This window comes from Acomys minous (assembly GCF_964271855.1).
Source record: "Acomys minous genome assembly, chromosome: 10".
In the NCBI taxonomy this organism is placed as follows: domain Eukaryota; kingdom Metazoa; phylum Chordata; class Mammalia; order Rodentia; family Muridae; genus Acomys; species Acomys minous.
In genome coordinates, this window is record NC_140491.1 from 76,352,736 (window position 1) to 76,375,612 (window position 22,877).

Genomic DNA, 22,877 nt, shown 5'->3' on the forward strand with positions numbered 1-22,877 from the left:
GCGCCACCACGCCTGGCTTCCAGTTAAGTCTTCTTCTTCTTTTTTTAAAAAAATAATTTATTAAATTTTATTTCATATGCATCGGTGTTAGATCCCTTGGAACTGGAATTACAGACAGTTGTGAGCTGCCATGTGGGAGGTGGGAATTGAACCCAGGTCCTTTGGAAGAGCAGATAGTGCTCTTAACCACTGAGCCATCTCTTCTGACCCCCAGTTAGTCTTCTTATGGATCACATCCTACAGTGCTTTTGGTCTGGCTGTGCTACATCAGGCCTTCAACACCTGGAGCTGACTAACGGAATTCCTACCAAACACTGTTCTAAAAAAAATCTCTGGATCCTTCTATTTCCTCATTCTCCCATGCCTCTCTCACCTAGAGTGCCAATAGTCCTCCTCTCTGTCCCTACAAGAAGAACATTATGATGGGCAGATCTGGGCCCAGGGGGTCTGCTCAGACTACGGCACCAGCCAAGGACAATACGTGCAGTAAACTTCAAACCCCTACCCAGATCTTGCCAATGAACAGGACATTCTTCACAGTTGAATGGAAAGTGGGGTCTGACTTTCACACAAACTCTGGTGCCCCATATTTGACCACGTCCCCTGGATGGGGAGGCCTGGTGGCACTCAGAGGAAAAATAGCAGGCTACCAAGAAGAGACTCGATACCCTATGAGCATATACAGGGGGAGGTAATCCCCCTCAGTCATAGTCATAGGGGAGGGGAATAAGGGGAAAATGGGAGGGAGGGAGGAATGGGAGGATACAAGGGGTGGAATAACAATTGAGATGTAATATGAATAAATTAATAAAATATATTTTAAATAAATCTCTGCTGCTAAACCTGCTCTTTTCCTAAGTCTTCCTCTTCATTTAATCTCCAGCCATACCTAAGTCTCACAGGTATGGGCCTAGAATAAGAGTTACATTAAGATTAGGAATGTGGACTAGAGAGATGGTTTAGTGGTTAAGAGCAATGGCTGTTCTTCCAGAGGACCCAAGTTCAATTCCCAGCACCCACATGGCAGCTCACAACTGTCTGTAACTCCAGTTCCAGAGGATCTGACTTCCTCACACATGTAGGCAAAACACAAATGTGTACACACACACACACACACACACACACACACACACACACACACACACACACACACACACAAGCCAGGCATGGTGGCGCATGCTTTTAATCCCAGCACTCCAGAGGCTGAGGCAGGCAGATCACTGTGAGTTCGAGGCCAGCCCAGTCTACAAGGTGAGTCCAGGACAGCCAAGGCTACACAGAGAAACCTTGAAAAAAACCCAAAACAACAACAACAACAATAAACCAACCCCCCCCCCCCAAAAAAAGATTAGGGATGTACAAGTGGGGTGTGGTGGTACAGGCCTTTAATCTCAGCACTCAGAAGGTCGTATCTGGATATTAAGAACAACAATAAAAATCTACTCTAAATTCACAACCTTTGTATTAACTGACCTTAATGTAGTGCACTCTGAGTAATGAATGACTAGCAGTATTAGCAACTCAGATGCTCAAGCCAGGAACCAAGAAATCCAATTTTGTCAGTCTTCTCAGTATTTAAGTTTGTCAGACTTCCATTTGCCATCACTCTTGGCAATGCTACCATCATGGGCTGGTGAGATAGCTCAGTGGGTAAAGGTACCTACTGCTCAGCCTTACAGCCTGAGTTCAATCCCTGGGACCCATGTGGTGGAAGGAGAGAACTGACTCCTGAAGGTTGTCCTCTGACCTCCACATGTGTGCCATGATGCATGTTCATGATATAAATGCATATATGAATAAAAAAAAAATCAAGCCAGCTGGGCGTAGTTGGGCATGCCTTTAATCCTAGCAGTCAGGGAGGCAGAGGCAGAAACATCACTGTGAGTTTGAGGCTAGTCTAGTCTACAAAGTGAAGCCAGGACCATCCAGGCTACACAGAGAAACCCTGTCTCAAAAACCAAAAAAAAAAAAAAAAAAAAGAAAGAAAAAAAAACCCAGTCCTTCAGAGGTTGGAGTGTTGGCTCATTGGTTTGGAGCACTTGCTGTTCTTGCAGAGGACCTGGGTTTTATTTCCAGCACCCACATGGTGGCTTACAACATCTGTAACTTCAAATCCTGGGGATCCAGAGCCCTCTTCTGGCCTCTACTGGCATTAGGCATGCACACAAGTACACTTAAAAACATAAAAATTCATGAATCTACAAACTCAGAGACTGTGATAGCGTGTAGAACATCTGTACAAGCTTAAGCTAGAGAAAATCCCAGCATGGACAAGGAGAAGTGGCACAAAGTCCCACCCCTAACTAAGGAGCTATATGCAATTGCTAACTTCCAGGAAAGGGAAGTCAATTGAGTAATACTGCGTTTATCACTCTAATCTCCAACCTCATGCTCAGGAGTGGTTGGACAACACAAAATGGACTCATAAACTGAGAGTGTTGGTGCACACCTTTAATGTTAGCATTCAGGAAGCAGGGGCAGATGAGTATGTGAGTTTGAGGCCAGCCTGGTCTACATAGCCAAGTTCCAGGACAGCCAGAGCTACATAAGAGAGAGACCCTGTCTCAAAAAACAACAAAAGAGAAAGAAGGGGCTGGAGAGATGGCTCTGTGGTTAAGAGCACTAACCCAGGGGAACTGGGTTCAAGTCCCAGCTCCCACATGGTGGCTCATAACTGTCTGTAACTCAGTTCCAGGGAAACTTATACCCTTACATAGACATACGTATGGGCAAAACACCAACGCATATGCATATATATATATATATATATATATATATATATATATATATATATGAAAGTAAATAAATGGAGAGAAAAAAAAAAAAAAGAAAGGAGGAGACCATCTGGTACCTCTTGATGAATTTCCAGCTGTTGGGCTAGAGCATCAGCAGGTTCATCTCCTCCATGGTCTGTCACAGCCACTACAGGTAGGGCCCAGGGGAGAATTTGCCATTTTCCACAGAAGACAAGAGGCAGTTGCTGGCTATAAGGACCATGTACTTTAGATCTAGATTTGCTGTGCCTTTCTTTATAGTAAGGCACCTGCTACTTAGGAAATAAGGATGCTTAATTCATCCATTTAAGAGACACAAAGAGCCAAGCATGGTGGTGCACGCCTTTAATCCCAGCACTTGGGAGGCAGAGGCAGGTGGATCGCTGCGAGTTCGAGGCCAGCCTGGTCTACAAAGTGAGTCCAGGACAGCCAAAGCTACATAGAGAAACCCTGTCTCAAAAAACAGAAACAAACACAAACAAACAAACAAAACAACAATGAGAGAGAGAGAGAGAGAGAGAGAGAGAGAGAGAGAGAGACATGTAGAATGTTTTCAAGAAGGAATATCTAAAAAAATAGAGTAAATCCCTGAATGTTTATACAAGATAAGAGTGTAAATAAACTAGTGATAGAAAAACAGAGAAACAGTGGTTAGGAGTACTGACTGCTCCTTCAGAGGTCCTGAGTTCAATTCCCAGCACCACATGATGGCTCACAACCATGTATAATGGGTTCTGATACCCATTTCTAGTGTACAGATGTGCACGCAGGTAAAGAACTCATATATATAAAATATACAAACAAGCCTTAAAAAAAATATATATATATATATATAGTGGAAAAAGGGAAATGAATAGAATAGTCCTTCAGGGCTGATAAGATAGCTCAGCAACTTAAGGTACATGCCACCAAGGTTTTACAACCTGGTTTGATTCTTAGGACATACACAGTAGGAAGAGGGAACTGACTACTGTGAGTCAACTTATACTCTACACACACACACACACACACAACAAAAAACCAAACCAAAACTAAACAAACAAATACCAAAACAAAACCAAAAAACCAGTCTTTCATATTCAGTTATTCTTCTCAGAATTTAGCACAGGCCGATGGTTTTTGCCTATTGAGCGATATATTTCTTTCAACCAAATGAGAAGCAAGAATAAAAAATTGATGTAAGTCCGTGTAAAATTGTGGCCACATTAGTGACTTACATGTTCTTGTACTCAATGTTTATTATGTGATATTTTAAGACACAATATTTTTCTTTATGGTGCTGGGACTGAACTCAGGGCCTTATACTAAGTGCTCTACAGCTGCACTAAACTCCTAGGCCCATAAGACATGGGCAGAACCAACAAATGACATGCTATTTCATATGGATACAATGGCACAAGCTTTTAATCTCAGCTACTTGGGAAACTGAGGTTGGAGAATTCTAAGTTCTAGACCACCCTAAGCAATTTAGACTGCCAATAAAACCAAGCCAAATAAATATTATTCTTTGAGAATTCCTGTTAGAATACTACTTTCCTCCTTCACCTCTTCCACTTCTTAAAACAAACAAACAAACAAACAAACAAAGTCTCACAATGTTTTCAAAGCCAGCCTCAAATGCCTAAGCCCAGTAAACCTGCCTTAGCTTCTAAGTTCCTAGACTACAGGTATGTACCAACACACCCGGAAATAGTATCTTCTCTGTTAAGCAACTTGAGTAGTTGAGTAGCTGCTCCCTTGAGAGCCATTTGGCTAAAGCAGGAAGTAGGACACGTGGTCCACACAAGAAGCACACACTCCGGCAGGAGGAAATCCCCAATCATCTTGTGCTTACCTTTTGTAAGTCAATGGAAAGATGCTGGATGAGCTCCTGGAGCTCTTGTTCCTTTTGTTCCAGGACAATAACCTTATGTTCTGCACCTGCTTTTGAAGCTGTCACATGATCTCTTTGTTAAAAGAAAGCAGACAATGAGCAACTTGTGATATTTCCTCTAAGACACATTCTCCAAAAGAACAACGTACATGGCTCCTTACACTTCAGGCTTCAAGTGTCATTACAGCCACATGATTTATCCCTGTGAAAAGGCTTCTAGCTTTCGGGAGCAGAAGCAGGAAGCCCATCCAAGTCTAAGCAATGAATTCTGATCTGTCTTTGAATACTCGATAACTGTACAACTCAGATTATACTGCTTAGACGGACTGGAAGGGCCTTGTGCCTATACAGGGTAAGGAGAGAAGGCCAGTGCTGTGTGGTATGGAGGGCCTGAGGCCTAGGCATGTAAGGACAATCCAGAAGCCTTTGCCAGCACTGAGATAGAAAAAGTTGTGATGAGCAGGGTGGGGTGGCGGGGGGCGGCATTTGGACAGGCTTTAACAATGCTACACCAACACCTCTCCCAAGGGCCCCACAGACCAAGCAAGAACCTCTGTTCTTCCAGCGTTGAGCAATGTCTCTGCAATTCTTCTAGCCGCTGGTTTAAGTCGGACAACAACTGATTGGAAGTCACCAACTCCTCCTGAGTATGATTAAGTTCCCTGGTTCGTGCATCCAACTCTTGCTCCATCTTCCCCAAGCATTCTTCTTTTTTTAAAAGCTGACAAGAAGACATAATATCCCATTAGGCCAGTGCTAAGAAGCACATTTGAATAGATGGTCAGACCACTGAGATGGCTCCGTGGGTAACGGAATTTGATGCACAAGCTTTACCAACTGAACTCAATCCTTGGATCCCATGATGCAAGGAGAGAATGGATTCCTGAAAGTTGACCTCTGACCTTCACACAAATGCTGTGGCATGTGCATGCCTACTCTCTCTCACACACAAACAGAAAGAAAAAAAGAGAATGACATTTTTGTGGGATGAGAATTGGGCTTAATGTGTTGTACTTAAACAAATAGAAGGTTAAAAAAAAGACACATTTGAAATAGAACTTATCCATTTTAAATAAATTTGAAAACATTGCAAAATATGTGGTTAATATCCAAGACTACGCGTGTGTTTACAGTCTTGCGAGAGATGACCTCTTGAGGCATAAGCAATCAAGGCTCAATGGTACTATTACTGAACTTCCAAAACAGAAACACCTACCATGTGCTTTACTTTGCTGATTTCCTGTTGCTGGAATCCCTCTAACTCATCAATTTCATCTCTCTTTTGGAAAAGGCTCAAGCTCTGGTTCTTTACTTCTTGCAGTTGAGCTGTTAGAAACCTTTTATCCTGTTTGCAAAAAGAAGACACCGACATAGGCAACCCAAGTATTAGAAATCTGTATTGTACAAGCAGAACTTTTAAAATTGGTTTATTTTATCTTATTTCTTTTTTTGTGTTTTTTTTTTCTTTGAGACAGGGGTTCTCTGTGTAGCCTTGGCTGTCCTGGACTCACTTTGTAGACCAGGCTGTCCTGGAACTCACAGTGATCCACCTGCCTCTGCCTCCCAAGTGCTGGGATTAAAGGCGTGTGCCACCACCACCTGGCCAAAGTTGGTTTTTAAACTGTTTGCAGACAAGTGCATACATGCCATAAGACAAGTGAGGAGGCCAAATGATAACTTGTTGGCTCCAGGGGTCAAACTCAGATCAATAGACTTGGTCACAAGTGCCTTTCCCCATCTCTCCAGCCTCCAGACACTTCTGAGACAGGCTTTGCTGTGTAGCAACTAGCTTCCTACGTAGAGCAGTAAGCAGTGGATTATTGGACAATCATCTCATCTCTGTCTAGCCAAGAGCCTCTCCTACTCCTCAGTGCTAAGTCTTGAGAAACGTTCTGGTTCTCCCTGTTTTGTTAGGCAGCATTCCCAATGTGATACAGGGTCAATTGGGGCCCACAAAAAAACAGGCAGCAGAGTCCATTTAACTGTGTGGCAAAGGGCACTAAAAAGGAGTTATAAGAAAAAGCATCTCAAAAGTGTTCATTTGGACCACTAGGCTAACAGAAGCTTAAAATTTTGATCATGGGATTAAGGAAATCAAAGGAACCCCCAGTGGGCAAAGCTGAGGAATGGACATCTGGATTATGCTCTCTCCACCATCATTCTTCTGGTGTTCCCAAGTGGCCATTCAAAGCCAGAGGCATCATGCCCAGTGACTGCAGCAGCCATCAGCCTTCGGGTAAATAAGGGTAGAGAGTACAACAGAAGAGCTAACAGAGGATACCCACTTCATGCCCACTGAAGAAGAGGAAAAGGCAGGCTGTTGAAATCAGTCCAATCATCCAGTGTCCTGCTTCCAGGTTCTATTACAACTGGTACTATAAGCTGGGTACTGGGGAAACAGACTCTATTTTGCACAATATGTGAGAGTTATTTTTATTAATTTTTATTATTTGTGTGTGTGTGTGTATGTTTGTGTAAATCTGGGCACGTGTGTGCCATGGTATACGTGTGTAGATCATAGAACAACTTGTAGGCAATGGTTCTCTCTTTCCAGCATGTGGGTTCTAGAGACTGAACTTAGGCATCAGGCTTGGAAACAAGCACCTTTACTCACTGAGCCATCTTGCCAGTTCCCAATTCTAACTTTAAAAGAATTTTGAGGTGGCTGGCTTGGTGGTTAAGGCCACTTTTTGCTATTCCGGAAAAGTCAAGTTTGGTTCCCAGCATCCATGGCAAGTACGTCACAACTAACTGTGACTCTAGTTCCGGAAGGGTCAAGTGCTCTGGCATTCATGGGTACCTGTACACATGTGCCTATTGTCACACAGACACAAATGACATATATATGATTTAACAAGCAATTTATTTTTATTTTTAATTTTTTTTAAAGGTAGAATCTTACAGGGCTGGGGAGTTGGCTCAGTGGTTAAGTGCACTGACTGCTCTTCCAGAGGTCCTGAATTCAATTCCCAGCAACCACATAGTGGCTCACAGCCATCTATAATGTGATATGATGCCCTCTTCTGGCTTGCAGCTGTACATGCAGGTAGAGTACTGTATATATAATAATAAATAAGTAAATCTTTAAAAAAAAAAAGATAGAATCTTACTAAGTTGTTAGGCCTGGTCTTGAACTCATTCAGCAACCAGGGGAGGCCTTGCCTTGCAATCCTACTGCTTCAGTCTATTAAGAGCTAGGATTATAGGCCTTTACCAACTAGTTCTTGCTGGAGAAAGCATTTCCTAAGCCCCAGAGACGATGCCAGCATGCATAAAATAAAAACAACTAACCTTTTCAAGCTGGTCCATCTTTTCTGACCATTCCTAAAACAAAACAAAAGAAGTACAGTTTCCAGGGGCGAGAATCTGGAATTCTAAGACTCTCAGAAAATTACTTGCTCCTAAAAGCCATCAATTAACAAACAAACAAACAACAACAACAAAAAAGGCAAAAAAGCATGATAAACATTAACAAAAAAAATCCATAAATTGGTTCAATATTAAGAAAGCTAAATGGCCTAGAAGAAAAATGAATTTTACATATAATTGTAGAACACAATATAGCCTGAAGGTGTCTGTTCAGCATGACATTCAAGCTCTGCTATTTGCCTGTTCTATGAACACTGTTATTACTTCTTGAGAGAGGGCAGCTGGAAACTACCAGGTTGGGCCATATGGCTGATGTTTAGACATCAATTTACTCAAGGTTTCAGAGAGCACCACCAATTGTATTTGGTAATTGTTTGCACCCCGTTTGATTTTCTAGTACGCATTATGCCCTCTGGTGTATGACAAAGAAGAGGGGACATTACACACTTCATTCATAAACCACAGAATACAATAAAAACAACATTGGTACAAAAGGCCCAATCACAATAGCTGCTAATCAGAATATACTGCTTTCCGATTGTTTTTTTTCCTCATGTTTACATACATTCACGCCATAGTTATCTATTGAGTAGTTGTACATAATGCTTTTATATTTACATTTTAAAACCAACCACAGGATTATCACTATAAAACACTGATGTGTAAAATACTACTGACAAAAAACAAAAACAAAAAAACAAAACTACTGACTATATCAAATATAACATACCCTATAGTTACTGTAATATTATTTTCCCTTTAAAATTTTATATTTTGTATTAATATTTTACTATTTCTCCAATTTTTGAGACAGGGTTTCATATAGTCCAGGCTTGCTTTTAATACCTGATCCTCCTGTATCCACCCAAGTGTTGGGATTAGTTGTACACCACACCCGGCTGACTTTTCCTTTTGTCATTCATTTAGCATCTTTCAGGGGCTGGCTCTATGGAAATCAAGAGTTTCACTTCTGTCTATACTTGGTTTTAGAGAAGGAGTCAGAAGGGCTATGTGAACTGCTACTGCTGTGTCTATACTATATGCCTAATGTGACGGTATCTATACTGGAAGAGGCTGGTGTTTTGGGGGTGTAGGTTTGGGGACAACTTTTTAGAGAGTGAGATCTTTTTTCTAATTTGTAGGATCACTAGTGGATTATGGACACACCACTTCCTGTCTCTAGCTTACAAACATATACAGAAAGAATAATTCTCTCATATTTTGGACACATTTCATGGTTAAACTGTCAAGTGCGACTTCATAAGAAAAGGTCAAATGAATCCTTAAAGAACTTATATGCACTCCTTTCCTTCTGGCTCATACAGACTTTTTATCAGGTCTATGTCATGATTTTTCAGTTTGGGTCCCTAAGTGAAGTCTTTTGCTAGCCTTGGGCAGTACCATATTTAAATACCTGGTCCTTCCTGGCTAATGCCAAAGCCAGTCCTTCTGCCATTTTGGCTCTGTTGGCTTGGAATGTTTCATTCTGTTCTTGAAATTTCCGCATGGAAGCTGTTAACAAAGAGGCTCTATTTGAGATATGGAAATACTTTAGAAACAGCATGACAAACAGCCCATGTGAGTAGTATATAAATGCCACCAATGAAAAAGGCAAGGTCACAGAAATGGATTATGAGACTGTGAAAAACTCAAGTTTCTAGAACCTTTCTGCTCCGGTAAGGGCCTGGGTCCTTACTTCTTCCTTCTATAATAGTGAAGACGTTAAACAGTGGCTTTTGGAATGGTATCAGGACAAACATTTAGGTAGGTGGGCAGAAAACACCAAGGTTGCCATGAAGTGACAGCTACCGTCTCTTCATCAGAATTGAAAAACAAAATAAAAATCAATACAGTAACAACAACAAAAGAAAAGAAAAGCTTTCTTTAGTTTTCTTATGACTTCGTGTAGCATCTCTTTTGGATGACAAATGCAAGGAAAACATGAGTTGGGATAGATTAGTAATTTAACAAAACTTTATGTCCATTCTATTGTTGGTATAGTGGTATCAGAGCTTTCCCACAGTTAGCCAATATCACAGTAATGAAACTATGTTGAGGACACTGTCCTTGGTTTAGACGCACTAGATTGTACTAAAACCGAAGGGCAATCAGTAAGTGGGTCATCTAGACAGACATGAGTACAAAACGATCCCCTCTTAAGTAGTTTGCCTCTTAAGTACAAAGCAATAGAAACATGCTTCTACTTGATAACTTTCAGTCAAAAGTTACATCATCTGATTAAGAACACTACAAAATAGAGAAGAGTTCTGATGGACCATATAATAATATACTAATTCATTTAAAAGCTAAAGCCTGAAAAGATTAAAGAAAGCAGGAAAAAAAATACGTACAATCCTGGTGTTTTTCTAATGCAATTTCAAGCTTCTCTTTTATCTTCTGCAAGTTTCGGACCTGTTCAGCATAGTCTTGGGTGAGGAGGGTGATGCACATACCAGGAGTGGACAAACATCAGGAAAGGAAGTTAATTAAACAAGCAAGCAAACAAAAGAATGAATGAAAATGATGATGATTTTCTTAACCTGAAAACCAGTCCTGTTAAGGAATGCAATGAATGACACTGGCAAACAGGAATAGTACTAACTATCCATGGCATAAACAGTGAGTACAAACAGGTAGATTTGTTTAGCCTTGACAATATTAGGCTGGGCCTGGTCATCAGAAATATCCTGCTATGAAAGACCCACCACCATCTTCATTCCTCAGTTCTAAATCTCAGGGTGACTTTGGTGGTGTGAGTAAGAATGGCTCTCTCAGGCACATGTATTTGAATGCTTAGTCATCAGAGAGGGGGACTATTTAAAAGGATTAGAAGGATCAGGAGGTGTGGGCTTGTTGGAGGAAGTTTGTCACAATGGCTTTGAGGTTTCAAAAGCCTAACCCAGGCCAAGTATATCTCTGCCTACAGATCAGGATGTAACTCTCAGCTATTACTCCAGCCACTGCCTGCATGCTGCCATAATCCCCACTATGATGATAATGGATGAAATTTCTGGAAATGTAAGCAAGTCCCCAATTAAATGTTTTCTTTTATAGAGTTGCCTTCAAGGTGCCTCTTCAGAGCACTAGAATGGTGACTAAGACAGTTCCTATTCCCTGTTGCCCTTAGCAGTATGGCAGATCAAGGGTATGCAACTCAGCAGCAGTGATTAGGTAAACAGCAAACACCTTAGCATAGAGCTGCCTTTATGGTGCAGGTGCTTAATTCTGTAGACAAGTGTGCTCCCTTTGTACACAGGAAGTGAGTGACAAATGTCACATCAAAGGTGAAAGAATTACCTGGGATGCCAAGGAAAACAGTATGGTATAGTTTAAAAGTAGACAGCAGTTCAAATCCCAATTTTGTCAGTCCTTAGCTAGGAATCTTAAGTAAGTTAATGATCTGGGAATATTAGCTACTTCATATGTAACTAATATTAATAACATCTATTTCTCTCTCTCTGTTTTGGAGACAGGGTTTCTTTGTGTAGTCTTGGCTGGCCTCAAATTCAGAAATTCACCTTCCCCTGCCTCCTGAGTGCTGGGATTAAAGGTGTGTGCCTAATTACTTGCTGGGCCTAATTACATCTATTTAAAAAGAAGCATTAAAGTAATTTATGCATTAAGTACTTGGCACATGTGATGAATAAAACATAGCTGCTATTGTTATTACTCATACAAAGCCGGTGACAGTTCCTAAGATGTTAAGTGGTCCTCTGCCATCTGTAAGTCAAGCCCAACCACTCTCCTTTCAGTACTGGGGAATGCACATACTAAACGAGAAGCTCCTTCTCAACATTAATCAGCAGTTATTTCACTTCTGTTTCTGCTGTTGTTTATAAGTATCAAGACAGAACAACCAACTTTATGGATAAGTGTACAAGATAGTAAATACGTGACTTTAAGCAGACTTATTTGGAGCTAGGTCTGAATCTTAGCTTGGATCCCAGCTCTACCACTCACTACCCGTGTGCCCTATCTTGCTAACCCTAAGAAGCTGATCCTGAAGACAAAATGATAAACTACAGTGTGAACAACGCTGTGGGCCCTTGATAGCTATACAAATCTATTTCACATACAACCCAGTGAATTTTAGTTTACTGTTTTTACTCCAATAAAACCAGCACAAAGTCAAGGAACAAAAGGAGACACATAAATCATGGAGCACTTCACAGGATGAAGCTATCAAAATAAGTCTGTTAAAAACCAATATAAAAGCTCACAATTCTATCATCAACATGCCTTGCTCAAGTAAAGGATATAATGAGAGCTGTGTAAATTGTAAACTAAATAGGGACTGTAGTGGTTTGAGTAAGAATGGCCCCCATAGGTTAATATATTTGAATGTTTAGTCACTAAGGAGTGGCCCTATTTAAGAGGAATTTGGAGGTAGGTGTGACTTTGTTGAAAGAAGCATGTCAAAAAAAAAAAAAAAAAAAAAAGAGAGAGAGAGAGAAGTGTGCCACCGAGGGTGTTCTTTTTAGGTTTCAAAGGCACACACCATGCCCAGTCTCTCTCTGCTTTCAGATCAGGATTTAGCTCTCAGCTACTTCTGCAGCACTACACCTGCCTGCATTATGCTCCTCACCTTGACGACAGTGGACTCAGTGGACTGTGCCTCTAAAACTGTAAGCAAGCCCCCAATTAAATGCTTGCTTTTATAAGAGTTGCCTTGGCTATGGTGTCTCTTCACAGCAACAGTAGTCCAGTGACTAAGAAAGAGATGTAATAAGAACTATTATCTCCTAAAGAAGCAGGGATTAAAGTTAGGGAAACCACTGAAAAGTGGCCCCAAGCACTGAAGCAAGACTCACATGGGTGATAGGAGCTACACCAGGTGGCAGGCCAGCACCAAAGCCTTGTAGTCCATGAATTCAACATCTGTTGATCACTTCCTATAGATAGTAGTCCTTATAATCTTCCACCTGGAAGTAAGCTATGCCAGTTGGGAATATGGCCAAATCTAGTCTACATACACTTTTCTCATTTAAAAAAGAGAATCTTAAAAAAAAAAAAAAAGATAATCTTCAAACTTCATTATTTTTTCCTTTGTGTGCACATGCATACATGAGAAGATCAGAGGAAAACTTTCAGGAGTTGGTTCTCTCCTTCCTGCATTTGGATCCCAGGGATGAAACTCAGGCTGTCAGGTTGGCAGCAGGTGCACTGACTCTCTGAACCATCTCTTTGACCCTCCTCTGCTCTCGCTATGCAGCTTAGGCTGTCCTTACACTTAGAATCTTCTTGCCTCCCTAAGAACTGTTCCTAAGGGCCTGCCTGCACCATTGTACCAGGGTCTACATGAACTTTAAACACTTTTTTTTATAGCCCCAGCTAGAAACCTCAGGAGTAGAAAAATGGAAGCTTTCAAAAATAAACTTTGACTAAGGAGATCAAGTGCTATGTGGAAGTTGCTATAGAGTTACCCTATAAAACAGGCTCATAGCAGGTGAGGGTGACTTAGCCTATGTCTGCTGTTCATGGCTTCTTAACACATACCAGAAAGTCTGGCCTCTAACTTCCGTATCTGTTCATTTCTTCTCAAAAGCTGGGATGAGAGATCTTCTCTGGAGCTGCTTCCATCGGAAGCCTGTTGGGACAGACGAAAAGAAAGACTAGTTCACATGCATCTCTAGGCCTGTGAGCTATCACCAGCTAGAGAAGCAACAGCTCTTCTTTTATTACATTTTAGTTGACTATAATCACTAAAGTCTTCCTAATGCTGCTTTAGTTCCTCCACCTGGAAAGCAGAGGTGACGCTAACTTCCACTGTGACGCGAAGGCCACAGGGGCTGTCACACAGATAAGTCGTACATGGTGTATATAGTCCTTTGTGGAATAGTATGGAGTAAGTAGTTCCTTATGATCATATTACACCAAGAATATAATATAAAAAAGAAATCACTTTGTCTTCTAAAGATTAAGTTCCTGAAATAAAGGGGAGGGGTCTTTAACAAAGAACCAAAGTCTTGTGCAAGGCTAAAACTTTGTCCAGTATTGATAAAACTTCAGTATCCCCATTTACAAAATGTTATTAATCCAAATCTCCAAAATGCATCAGACTTTTGCTGAAAACATGCATTCATAGTTCAATATATGAATAGGCATCCATTTTCTCCCAAACAGTCAATTATTTTAAAACTTATGGAAAGTTGGGTATTGTGGTGCACACCTTTAATCCTAGCACTGGGAGGCAGACTCAGGTAGATCTCTGAGTTTCAGGTTATCCTGGTCTACATAGCTGTTCCAGGATAGCCAGGGATACATAGTAAGACTCTGTCTCAAAAACAAACTAACTGATCGGAAGCCAGGCACGGTGACACAGGCCTTTATACCCAGCTCAGGAAGCAGAGGAGGCATATCTCTTTGAGTTAGATGCTACCCTGGGTTACATGGTAAAATCCTGTCCTTAAACCTCCCCATGCCCCTTGCCTCCCCGCCCCCACCAAATTTAAAAGTTTATGGGTACCACTGCTATTACTTTGGATATCACCTGCTACCACTTAGTTATAACTTACTTCTTTTCTTTTTGTTTTTGAGACAAAGTCTTTATAGTTAAGGCTGGCCTTGAAGTTGGTTATATTATTGCCTCAGCTTCTTGAATCTTGGGATTAGAGACATAAATTACCACGCCCAGCTAACAGGCAGAGGACAATTTGTAGGAGCTGGTTCTTGTCTACCATGTATGTCCTGGGGTTAATACTCAGGTCATCAGGCATCTCACCAGTTTGGATATACAAACTCTGATCACTTTACTACTGCTAGGTACTACCACTACCACTAGTACTACCACTACCATTACCACTAGTACTGCCACTACCACTAGTACTACCACTACCATTACCACTAGTACTACCACTACCATTACCACTAGTACTACCACTACCATTACCACTAGTACTACCACTACCATTACTACTAGTACTACCACTACCACTACCACTACCACTAGTACTGCCACTACCATTACTACTAGTACTACCACTACCACTACCACTACCACTAGTACTGCCACTACCATTACTACTAGTACTACCACTACCATTACCACTACCATTACCACTACCATTACCACTACCACTACCATTACCACTAGTACTACCACTACCACTACTTCTTCTTCTGATGGAGAAAAATGAGATGAAGGAAAGTATGGGTGGGTGGGATGGTAAAACAAAGCTAAGCATACAGGAAAATGTAAGGAAGGCTAATTAGTAAGCTACTTGCAATTTTTTTTTAATTGGGGCTGGGGAGATGGTTCAGTGGGTAAAGAACTTTCTGTGTAGGCACTTAAGTTTGGATCTGTAGCACCCACATACAAACCAGGTATGGTGGTGTATTCCTGTAACCCCAGTACTAGGTGGAGGGAGAAGATAGGCAGCTACCATAGCAAAATGGTGAGCTCCAGGTTCAGTGTTTGCCAGACCTGAATTGAATTTCTGAGCAGCTAGATAAAAACCCAAGCATGTCTGCATGTACCTGAACCTCAGTGTTAGGGGAGAAGTGTGGAGACAAGCCGGCCTGCATAGCCCAGAGGGACTTCTTTCTGAGGGAAAGACCCATTCTGAAAGAAGTCAGAGAGCAAGAGAAAGATACCCAATGTTCTCATCTGGCCTTTGCATGTATGTATGCATGATAAATAGAGGAAGATTCCTCAAAGCTGACCTCAGGTAGGCGTACCTATGCATATATGTGCATTCTTTGTTTGTTTGTTTTTCTTCTTCTAGACAGGGTTTCTGTGTGTGTAGCTGGGACTAAAGGCGTGCACCACCACACCTAGCTTATATGTGCATTCCCTGTCTCCACCCCCCTCCCCCCACCGCTGGCCTCAAACTCAGTGATCCACCTGCTTCTGCCTTCTTCCAAGCGCTGGGATTAAAGGCGTGTGCCACCATGCCTGGCTGATATACATTTCTAAAGAATGGTATTTTCCTACTTAGGCAGAATTCTATTAACACATTCAAACAAACTAGAAAATAATACTAATTTTCATAATGTTTCCTCATTTTTATCTCCAAGATGGTTATATAAGTGGATGAATAAATTACAACCCATTTAAAAAATTTATTGACCTGTTCAGCTACATGCCATTCAATAATATTTACTGGGAGTCAGTTTCTTTCTTTTTTTCTTCTGATACTGAGTAAGCCTAGAAATTTAGGGCTTAAAAATATTATGTAGCAGGGATTGAATCTAGGGCCTTACTTATGATAGCAAATGCTCGGCCAGTGATCCTTAGCCCTCAAAGTGTCAGTATCCAGAACAGGTAGAAGTAGCCTGTGGAGTCATAGCACCTGGGCTCAAGCCCGTTTCACCACTTCTTAGCTGCAAGAACCTGGGCTGATTACTCAACGACCCTGTCCACTGTTTTCCTCATGGGTAAACTGTGACAGTGAATATGATTGATCTCACAGAGATGTATGAGGAGTAAATGAAGCAGCACTTGTCCGTCCACAAAACAGAAGCTGCCACAGACTTACTTCTATTGCATACCATCTTCTACTGTTCAGGCTGCTGTGGAAGATAGCTTATAGATGAAAAAAATGGACTTCTTAGTTTCTTAGTCTGGTAATCAGGGCTCAGGGAAAGTTTAGTGTTGGTAAGGGCTCACTTTTTAGTTTATGGGTGGGCACCTTTTAGCTGAACCCTGCATGGTAGAGAAGGAAAGGCAGTGCCTGGAGCCTTTAATAAGGGCACTAATCCTAAATACCCAGGGCTCCTGATTTACTCCTCTCTCCTGCCTCCCAATGCCAACAGTGGTGAACTGTGGGGACATAAACAGAACAAGTTCTTTTATTACTGTGAATGAAATTTCCTAGGCTTTAGCACTGGGCTAAACATTAGGAACAGTGGTGAAACAGGCTTCCTGTTCAGTAGCAACAACAGAAGCTGATTATGAAATGTTTAGTAAGAACTGGCTTCTATAGGATTACTTTTGTTGTTGTTTAGTTTTTCAAGACAGGGTTTCTCTGTGTAGCCTTCGCTGTCCTGGACTCGCTTTGTAGACCAGGCTGGCCTGGAACTCACAGCAATCTGCCTCCCAAGTGCTGGGATTACAGGTATGCCCCTGACTCCTATAGAATTTCTATAGGAAATATATATTTCCTATATGTATGGGTGTTTTGCCTGCATGTATGTCTGTGTATCACATGTGTACAGCATCCTCCAGTGGACACTCTCCATACTGTCACAGCTCAGTACTTGGGGAATGGAGTATATAATACTGTAAGAGTTGGAGTTTCAAGCTGGGTGCATCCTTTCTCTGCGAGTGATGATGGCCCACAGTGAGTACTCTTGGCATACCATCCAGCCTGGTGGATGATTTAAGGATCCCTGACACATACTTTTATAAAGATAGACCCGGTTTCTATTCCTGTTTCACAGATATGAGAACTAAACAAAGAAGAGTGAAGGAAGCTGTCAACTGTCATACAGTAATGGTGCATTAAAAAATCAAATTCAGCTTGGTGAGGTGTCACAGGCCTTTAATCCCAGCTCTCAGGAAGCAGAGGTATGGAGAGCTCTATGAGTCTGAAGCCAACCAGGCCTATATAGTAGGATTCCAGGCCGTACAGGGCTACATAGTGAGACCTTGTCTCAAGAGAAAAAGAAGTATAAAGCGCAGGTCTTGGTTCTGTAACTGACCTCTGTGAGTTATGAAGGGGTTCACTTTATTTTTATTAGTGGAAGAGACCATCAAGTGAGTCAGCACCAGTAAGTAATTCAGAGTAACAAGGGTTCTTACAGAGGAAAGATAAAATCTGCACCAAACTCTGGAAGATGAAAGGGCCAGGGTCCAAGGGGCTCTCTAGAAGTGACATGTGAGGACAGTCTCTGAAGGATGCCCAAAGGAACATAGGTATGAAAGAGAGACATAAGACATTCTATAAAGAGAATAAATAGCACAGGCAAACATTTGTAGGCAGGAAGCAATGACATCTGATTCAGGAAGTTCAATAAATTAAACATGGATCTAGCACAGGGTATAAGAAAGTTAAGTAAGATGAAGTCGGGTGGGTAAGCTGTGACAAAACCATCAGTTTATAAGCCATAAAAATGAGTTCCTGAAAACAAGGAGAGAGCTACAGGGTTTTAAGAATTGAGGGACATGAATAGATTTAAGGTCAACTTGGGGGAAAGCTACTGGAGTCAGGGCATCGATTGGCAACTTTCATCCAGGAATAAAAGGACATCCTGGGCAGGAGGGAAGAAACACTACTAAATGCACTAGTAGATTGAGTAGAAAGGCAAGTTTTAAAGACATTTTGGAAATGCAACCCAACACACCTGTTGACTAATTTGGCACTAAAAAGTCAAAAGACGGAAGATTCTAAAAAGCTTTTATGGCTTCTGTTCAAGGACTTGGGCAGATGAAATGCACATTTAAAGATGGAGTTAAAGAATTCAATTTGTTCATTTTGAATCTGAGATGACACAGGGAAGATATCTATTTAGACAAACATACTCATTTGGATATAAGGGTCCAGAGATAGGGAGCGAGGATCAGATTATGTAATTATTTAAATTCAAATAGGTTACTGAAAAAGTCTCAAAGCCAAGTAGTTCCTAAACTCAAGTCAATGTCTATATCTGCAACAGACTGTAGATGAGAGACTTCATTTATCAACATGAAGGGAAAGCAGGTCTTTCTGTTGCAGAACTCAGCATTAAAATCAAGTTCTGCCAGGTGGTGGTGGCACACGCCTTAAATCCCAGCACTTGGGAGGCAGAGGCAGGTGGATCATTGTGAGTTCGAGGCCAGCCTGGTCTACAAAGTGAGTCTAGGACAGCCAAGGCTACACAGAGAAACCCTGTCTCGAAAAACCACCCCCAAACAAAACAAGACAAAAAATCCCCAAACAAACAACTACAAAACAAAAAAAACCCAACTAAGTTCTTTAGCTAGTCAATCAAACTGCCACTCCTAATTCCTGTTAGCTGTAAGAGCCAATGATAATCCTGATATTGTAATTTTATTGCTTCACTCCAATAGCCTAATAGCTTTTGCCATGTAATATGACCTCAATTCAGGTAGAGAAAGAAAAGAGAAGGAAGATTCATCTGACCATGGAGACAATTCAAGTGTCAATCACTGGAAGAAGAAAGATAAAACATGACCTTTTCAATGGTGGAATTTTAGCAATGGTAAAAATAAATGAGCCATAGCTTCAGGGAACATAGATGGATTTTGGGAAAATGTTGAGTTAAAGAAAAAAAAGGTAAGCCCAAGAAGACTATGGCATACCATTTTTATAAGTTCAAATATAAATTTAAATAACAAATTATTTATGAGCTCAAACATAACTGTTAAGATATTTTAAAAAGTAAGTGAATGACAAACACAAAATCTAGGCTGCTGCCTATCTGGCACGGTTGGGGAATTTGGAAGTGGCACACAAGTGGCTTTAACATTACTAGTAACAGTCTATTTTTTAATGGGCACTAGCTTTGCTTCATGACTTACACTTTAGATATACATTGTTCTTTACATGCGTTCTTTCCTTGGAGAGCTAGAAAGCAAGACTGCTTTTATTTTTATACATTTATATATAAGAATGTATGTATCAGGCACTAAAAGCTCTTAAAGTCATTAAAGTTAGTATAATCCTAAAGCATGACACTTTCCTGATAAAGCAGCATACCGTGAAATCTTATCAAACACACACACACACACACACACACACACACACACACACACCCCTTTATGAACAACATAGGATCCTGAATCCATTACAGTCCATTTTCCCTCAAGTTTCCCAAAAATCGGCACTCTGGCTAGCTCAAGACCACAATTTACAGACCCTGCTAAATAACAGTGACTTAAAATTTATGTGCCTGCAGAGGAAACAAGATATACATTTGTGTATGTGTATATGTATGCATGCATGCATGTATACATGTATTTATTTATTTGGCTTTTTTGAGAGTTTCATTGTCTATCTTTGACTGTCCTGGTACTAGCTTTGTGGTTGAGGCTGGCCTCAAACTCAAAGAGATCCACCTGCTTCTGCTGGGATCAAAGGTAGGCTGGATCACCACACAGGGCAAGATGCACAATTTAATAGACTAGAACATAAAAAAAGAGGGTAATGCACAGAATACATGAGGGAAACATGGATAACAAACCAAATGCTGGGACTGGAGAGATGGCTCAGAGGGTAAGAATACTGACTGCTCTTCTAAAGGTCCTGAGTTCAATTCCCAGCAACCACATGGTGCCTCCCAGTCATCTATAATGTGATCTGATGCTCTTTTCTGGCCTGCAGGTGTACATGCAGGCAGAGGACTATACATAACAAATAAATAAATAGATAAATAAATATATCTTTTTAAAAAAGCCCAAAACAAACAAACAAACAAAAAATCCAAGTGCTAATAAGAATGAAAATTGAGGACTGCAGAGTTTTCTATGTCTATAAACTAGAAAAAGCATAAAATAATCACACAATCTAACAGTATTTAGAAACTATATACTGACTTCATCAAATATTCAAAGCAAGAGAAGATACTTACAAAGTCATCTCCTGAGTCAGCTCCCATAGAAGCCACAGACTCCTTGCTTACAGATCGTGGGATCCTAGCAGCACCGCCTGGCCTCTGAGCAACAGCAGTCTCTTCTGCAATTTTCTTCTTTAGTTTTGCAAACATTTTTGCTGTGTGGCTATCTTGCAGGGGGCACTAACCCCTGAACTCCTCAGTGTATGAAATTCAGACACAAGTACCTAAAAAGCTTCAGGCCTCCAGACTAGCGGCATCCCACTTAAAGGTGGACCAAAGAATTTTGGCAATACAGTATCTATAAATCAGATGAAAGAGATAGTCCCAAGTTAAACACTGGAAAGATTTCAAATCTTAGCTGTCAGATTAAGCTTCACATACAAGTACACACACACACACACACACACACACACATAACAGAACACAATTATTAATTATGTAAAAAGCACTCTGGTGCTTCACTTGCACATATGGGAAATAATATCTGGTCTGAAAGAGGCAGAATAACCTGCCAAGTACAACGTGGCTAAGTTACAGGGCTGGTATCTGAACACTAGGCTGACTCATAAACCTCAGCATTTTGTTTTAGCAAGGGTGTATGGCACATAGCAAAACTTCCCAGGCAACCAGCATGTAATCATGACTTAACGCTTTTGAGTCTTTCTTCTAATAGTATGTTTACTAAGAATTTAGTGCCTTTTCTCTTTAAGTCAAAGACAGAGAAGTCAAAAGATACAAAATAAACAACTCAACCCCAGGTTTTCAATCAGGTGCTTCCTCCTGGAGCGGAAAAAAAAAGTCACAATGTAGAAAAAACCAACAAACTCCAAGAAACCCAGACTGACTAAAGTCATAAGATACTCTTTAACTTTTCACATCTGTGTGGAAATGTGTGGTTTTCTTTGTGCTTGATAGTATTACCTCAAGCCACAATTTCTTCCCATATGATATTTAACATGAGATTCAAAATTTATTTTCCTTTCAATGGTATATAAAACATTACTGGGCCAGATGTGGTGGTGGATACAGGTCTTTAATCCCAGCAGAGGCAGAAGGATCTCTGTGAATTCAAGGCCAGTCTGGTCTACATGGCAGGTTCTAAGTAAGCCAGGGCTGCATAGTGAGATCTTGTCTCAAAAAATAAAATAAAGCAAACACCTAGTGTTCTGTTTCAACCTTAACTTTTCATGTCTTGTAAAGGCTACACTCTGCTGTAAGATGACAGATGACTCCTTCCCACTTCAGATTATCCATTCAGCCTAGGAAAGCATTCAAAACTCTAATCTCATATCTGCAAACCATTGTACTCACCTGTCTTTATCTACTATATTTAAAACAGTCTGGAGTTCAAAGTCACATGTGAACACGGAGATAAAACGGGTTGGATATTTCAAGTGCCAGATCAAAATGTTCAGAGGGGGCAGGACGAACTAAGCGGGGCAGGGATGACTACATGGGTAAATACACCTTGCCACTACTGCACTGCCGTCAATGGGATGCGCCCTAGTCCCCGCGAACTGTCTAAGAATCCACCTACAAGCAGAAAGAATTTCTCACAGCATTGGTGCCTACATTCACTTCTCCCTAGGTGTGCTGGGCAAAACAGCTTGATTTAGTTGAAGGCTTCTCAGTGACAGGACTTATTTCTCAACTAATTCTCATGTACATAAGTGCTTTACCTGGTCAGGCTTGGTGGTCTGGTCCCAGAGCCCTTACTCGCATTAACTCGCTAGATCAAACGACAGCAAAGTTCAGACCGATGCTTAAGATCCAGAGGTGCCGGCCACCGCAGTTTGGATCCCACTCTCTCTGGCTTGCTCCGGAGCCGCGTCCTTGCTAGGGCTGTCAACTAAGGAAGGTGACCAACCTCTATTTGACAGCAGGAAGACTGCGCCCCCAGGGAGGAGTGGTGGCTTTGGCTAAGGTCGCGCTGGGCGGCACCAGACCCCCAGGCCAATGGGGCAGCCTCCGCCCCGAGTCCCCTGAGCACTCCGGCACCGTCCCCACCCCTGGGTCGGGGTCCAGCGTGTTCACACCTGGCAGTGGACCGCCGGAGGCCCAGGAAGGTAGGGAATGAGGCCTACTTGCGTCCTGGGGCTCCCGTAGCGCACTTGCTGCTTTCGGGGCAGCCGGCACAGCCACGCCTCCGCGGACTCCCGAGGGCGCTGGGCCCCCACCTCAGGCGGGCCAGAGGAGCACCGACCCGGAACCGCACGTTTGCCGCGCGCCGGAAGTGGCTGCGCGCCGGGTGGGTTCTCCGTGTGCGCATGCGCGCGTGTGCGACTCAGCAGCGCGTGAGCAGCGCTCCTGGGCAGTTGTGCTGGACCGGCTACGGTTCCCGGGCGCTTCTACCTGTGTTGGCCGGC

At 41.7% G+C, this 22,877-nt stretch overlaps 1 protein-coding gene across 7 annotated transcripts in view; it reads right to left on the reverse strand.

Moving 5' to 3' along the window:
- The window catches only part of GOLGA1 (golgin A1), a 48,259-nt gene extending 25,410 nt beyond the window's left edge, over window positions 1–22,849 (reverse strand). Inside the window, exons 1-11 of one of the 7 annotated variants that reach the window (XM_084798477.1) lie at window positions 22,596–22,848; window positions 22,191–22,360; window positions 21,823–22,044; window positions 20,527–20,809; window positions 13,513–13,603; window positions 10,368–10,442; window positions 9,431–9,528; window positions 7,939–7,971; window positions 5,864–5,992; window positions 5,199–5,368; window positions 4,609–4,720 (exon numbers count right to left, since the gene is read on the reverse strand). In XM_084798477.1, the coding sequence (XP_084654603.1) occupies window positions 4,609–4,720; window positions 5,199–5,368; window positions 5,864–5,992; window positions 7,939–7,971; window positions 9,431–9,528; window positions 10,368–10,442; window positions 13,513–13,603; window positions 20,527–20,661 (843 nt within the window). In that variant the 5' untranslated portion in view covers window positions 20,662–20,809; window positions 21,823–22,044; window positions 22,191–22,360; window positions 22,596–22,848. Of the gene's footprint in view, window positions 1–4,608; window positions 4,721–5,198; window positions 5,369–5,863; window positions 5,993–7,938; window positions 7,972–8,862; window positions 9,370–9,430; window positions 9,529–10,367; window positions 10,443–13,512; window positions 13,604–20,526; window positions 20,810–21,264; window positions 21,292–21,822; window positions 22,045–22,190 lie in introns of those variants that run through there. The other 6 variants (XM_084798476.1, XM_084798474.1, XM_084798473.1 and 3 more) reach the window with 6 other exon arrangements.
- Window positions 22,850–22,877: the final 28 nt, after the last annotated feature.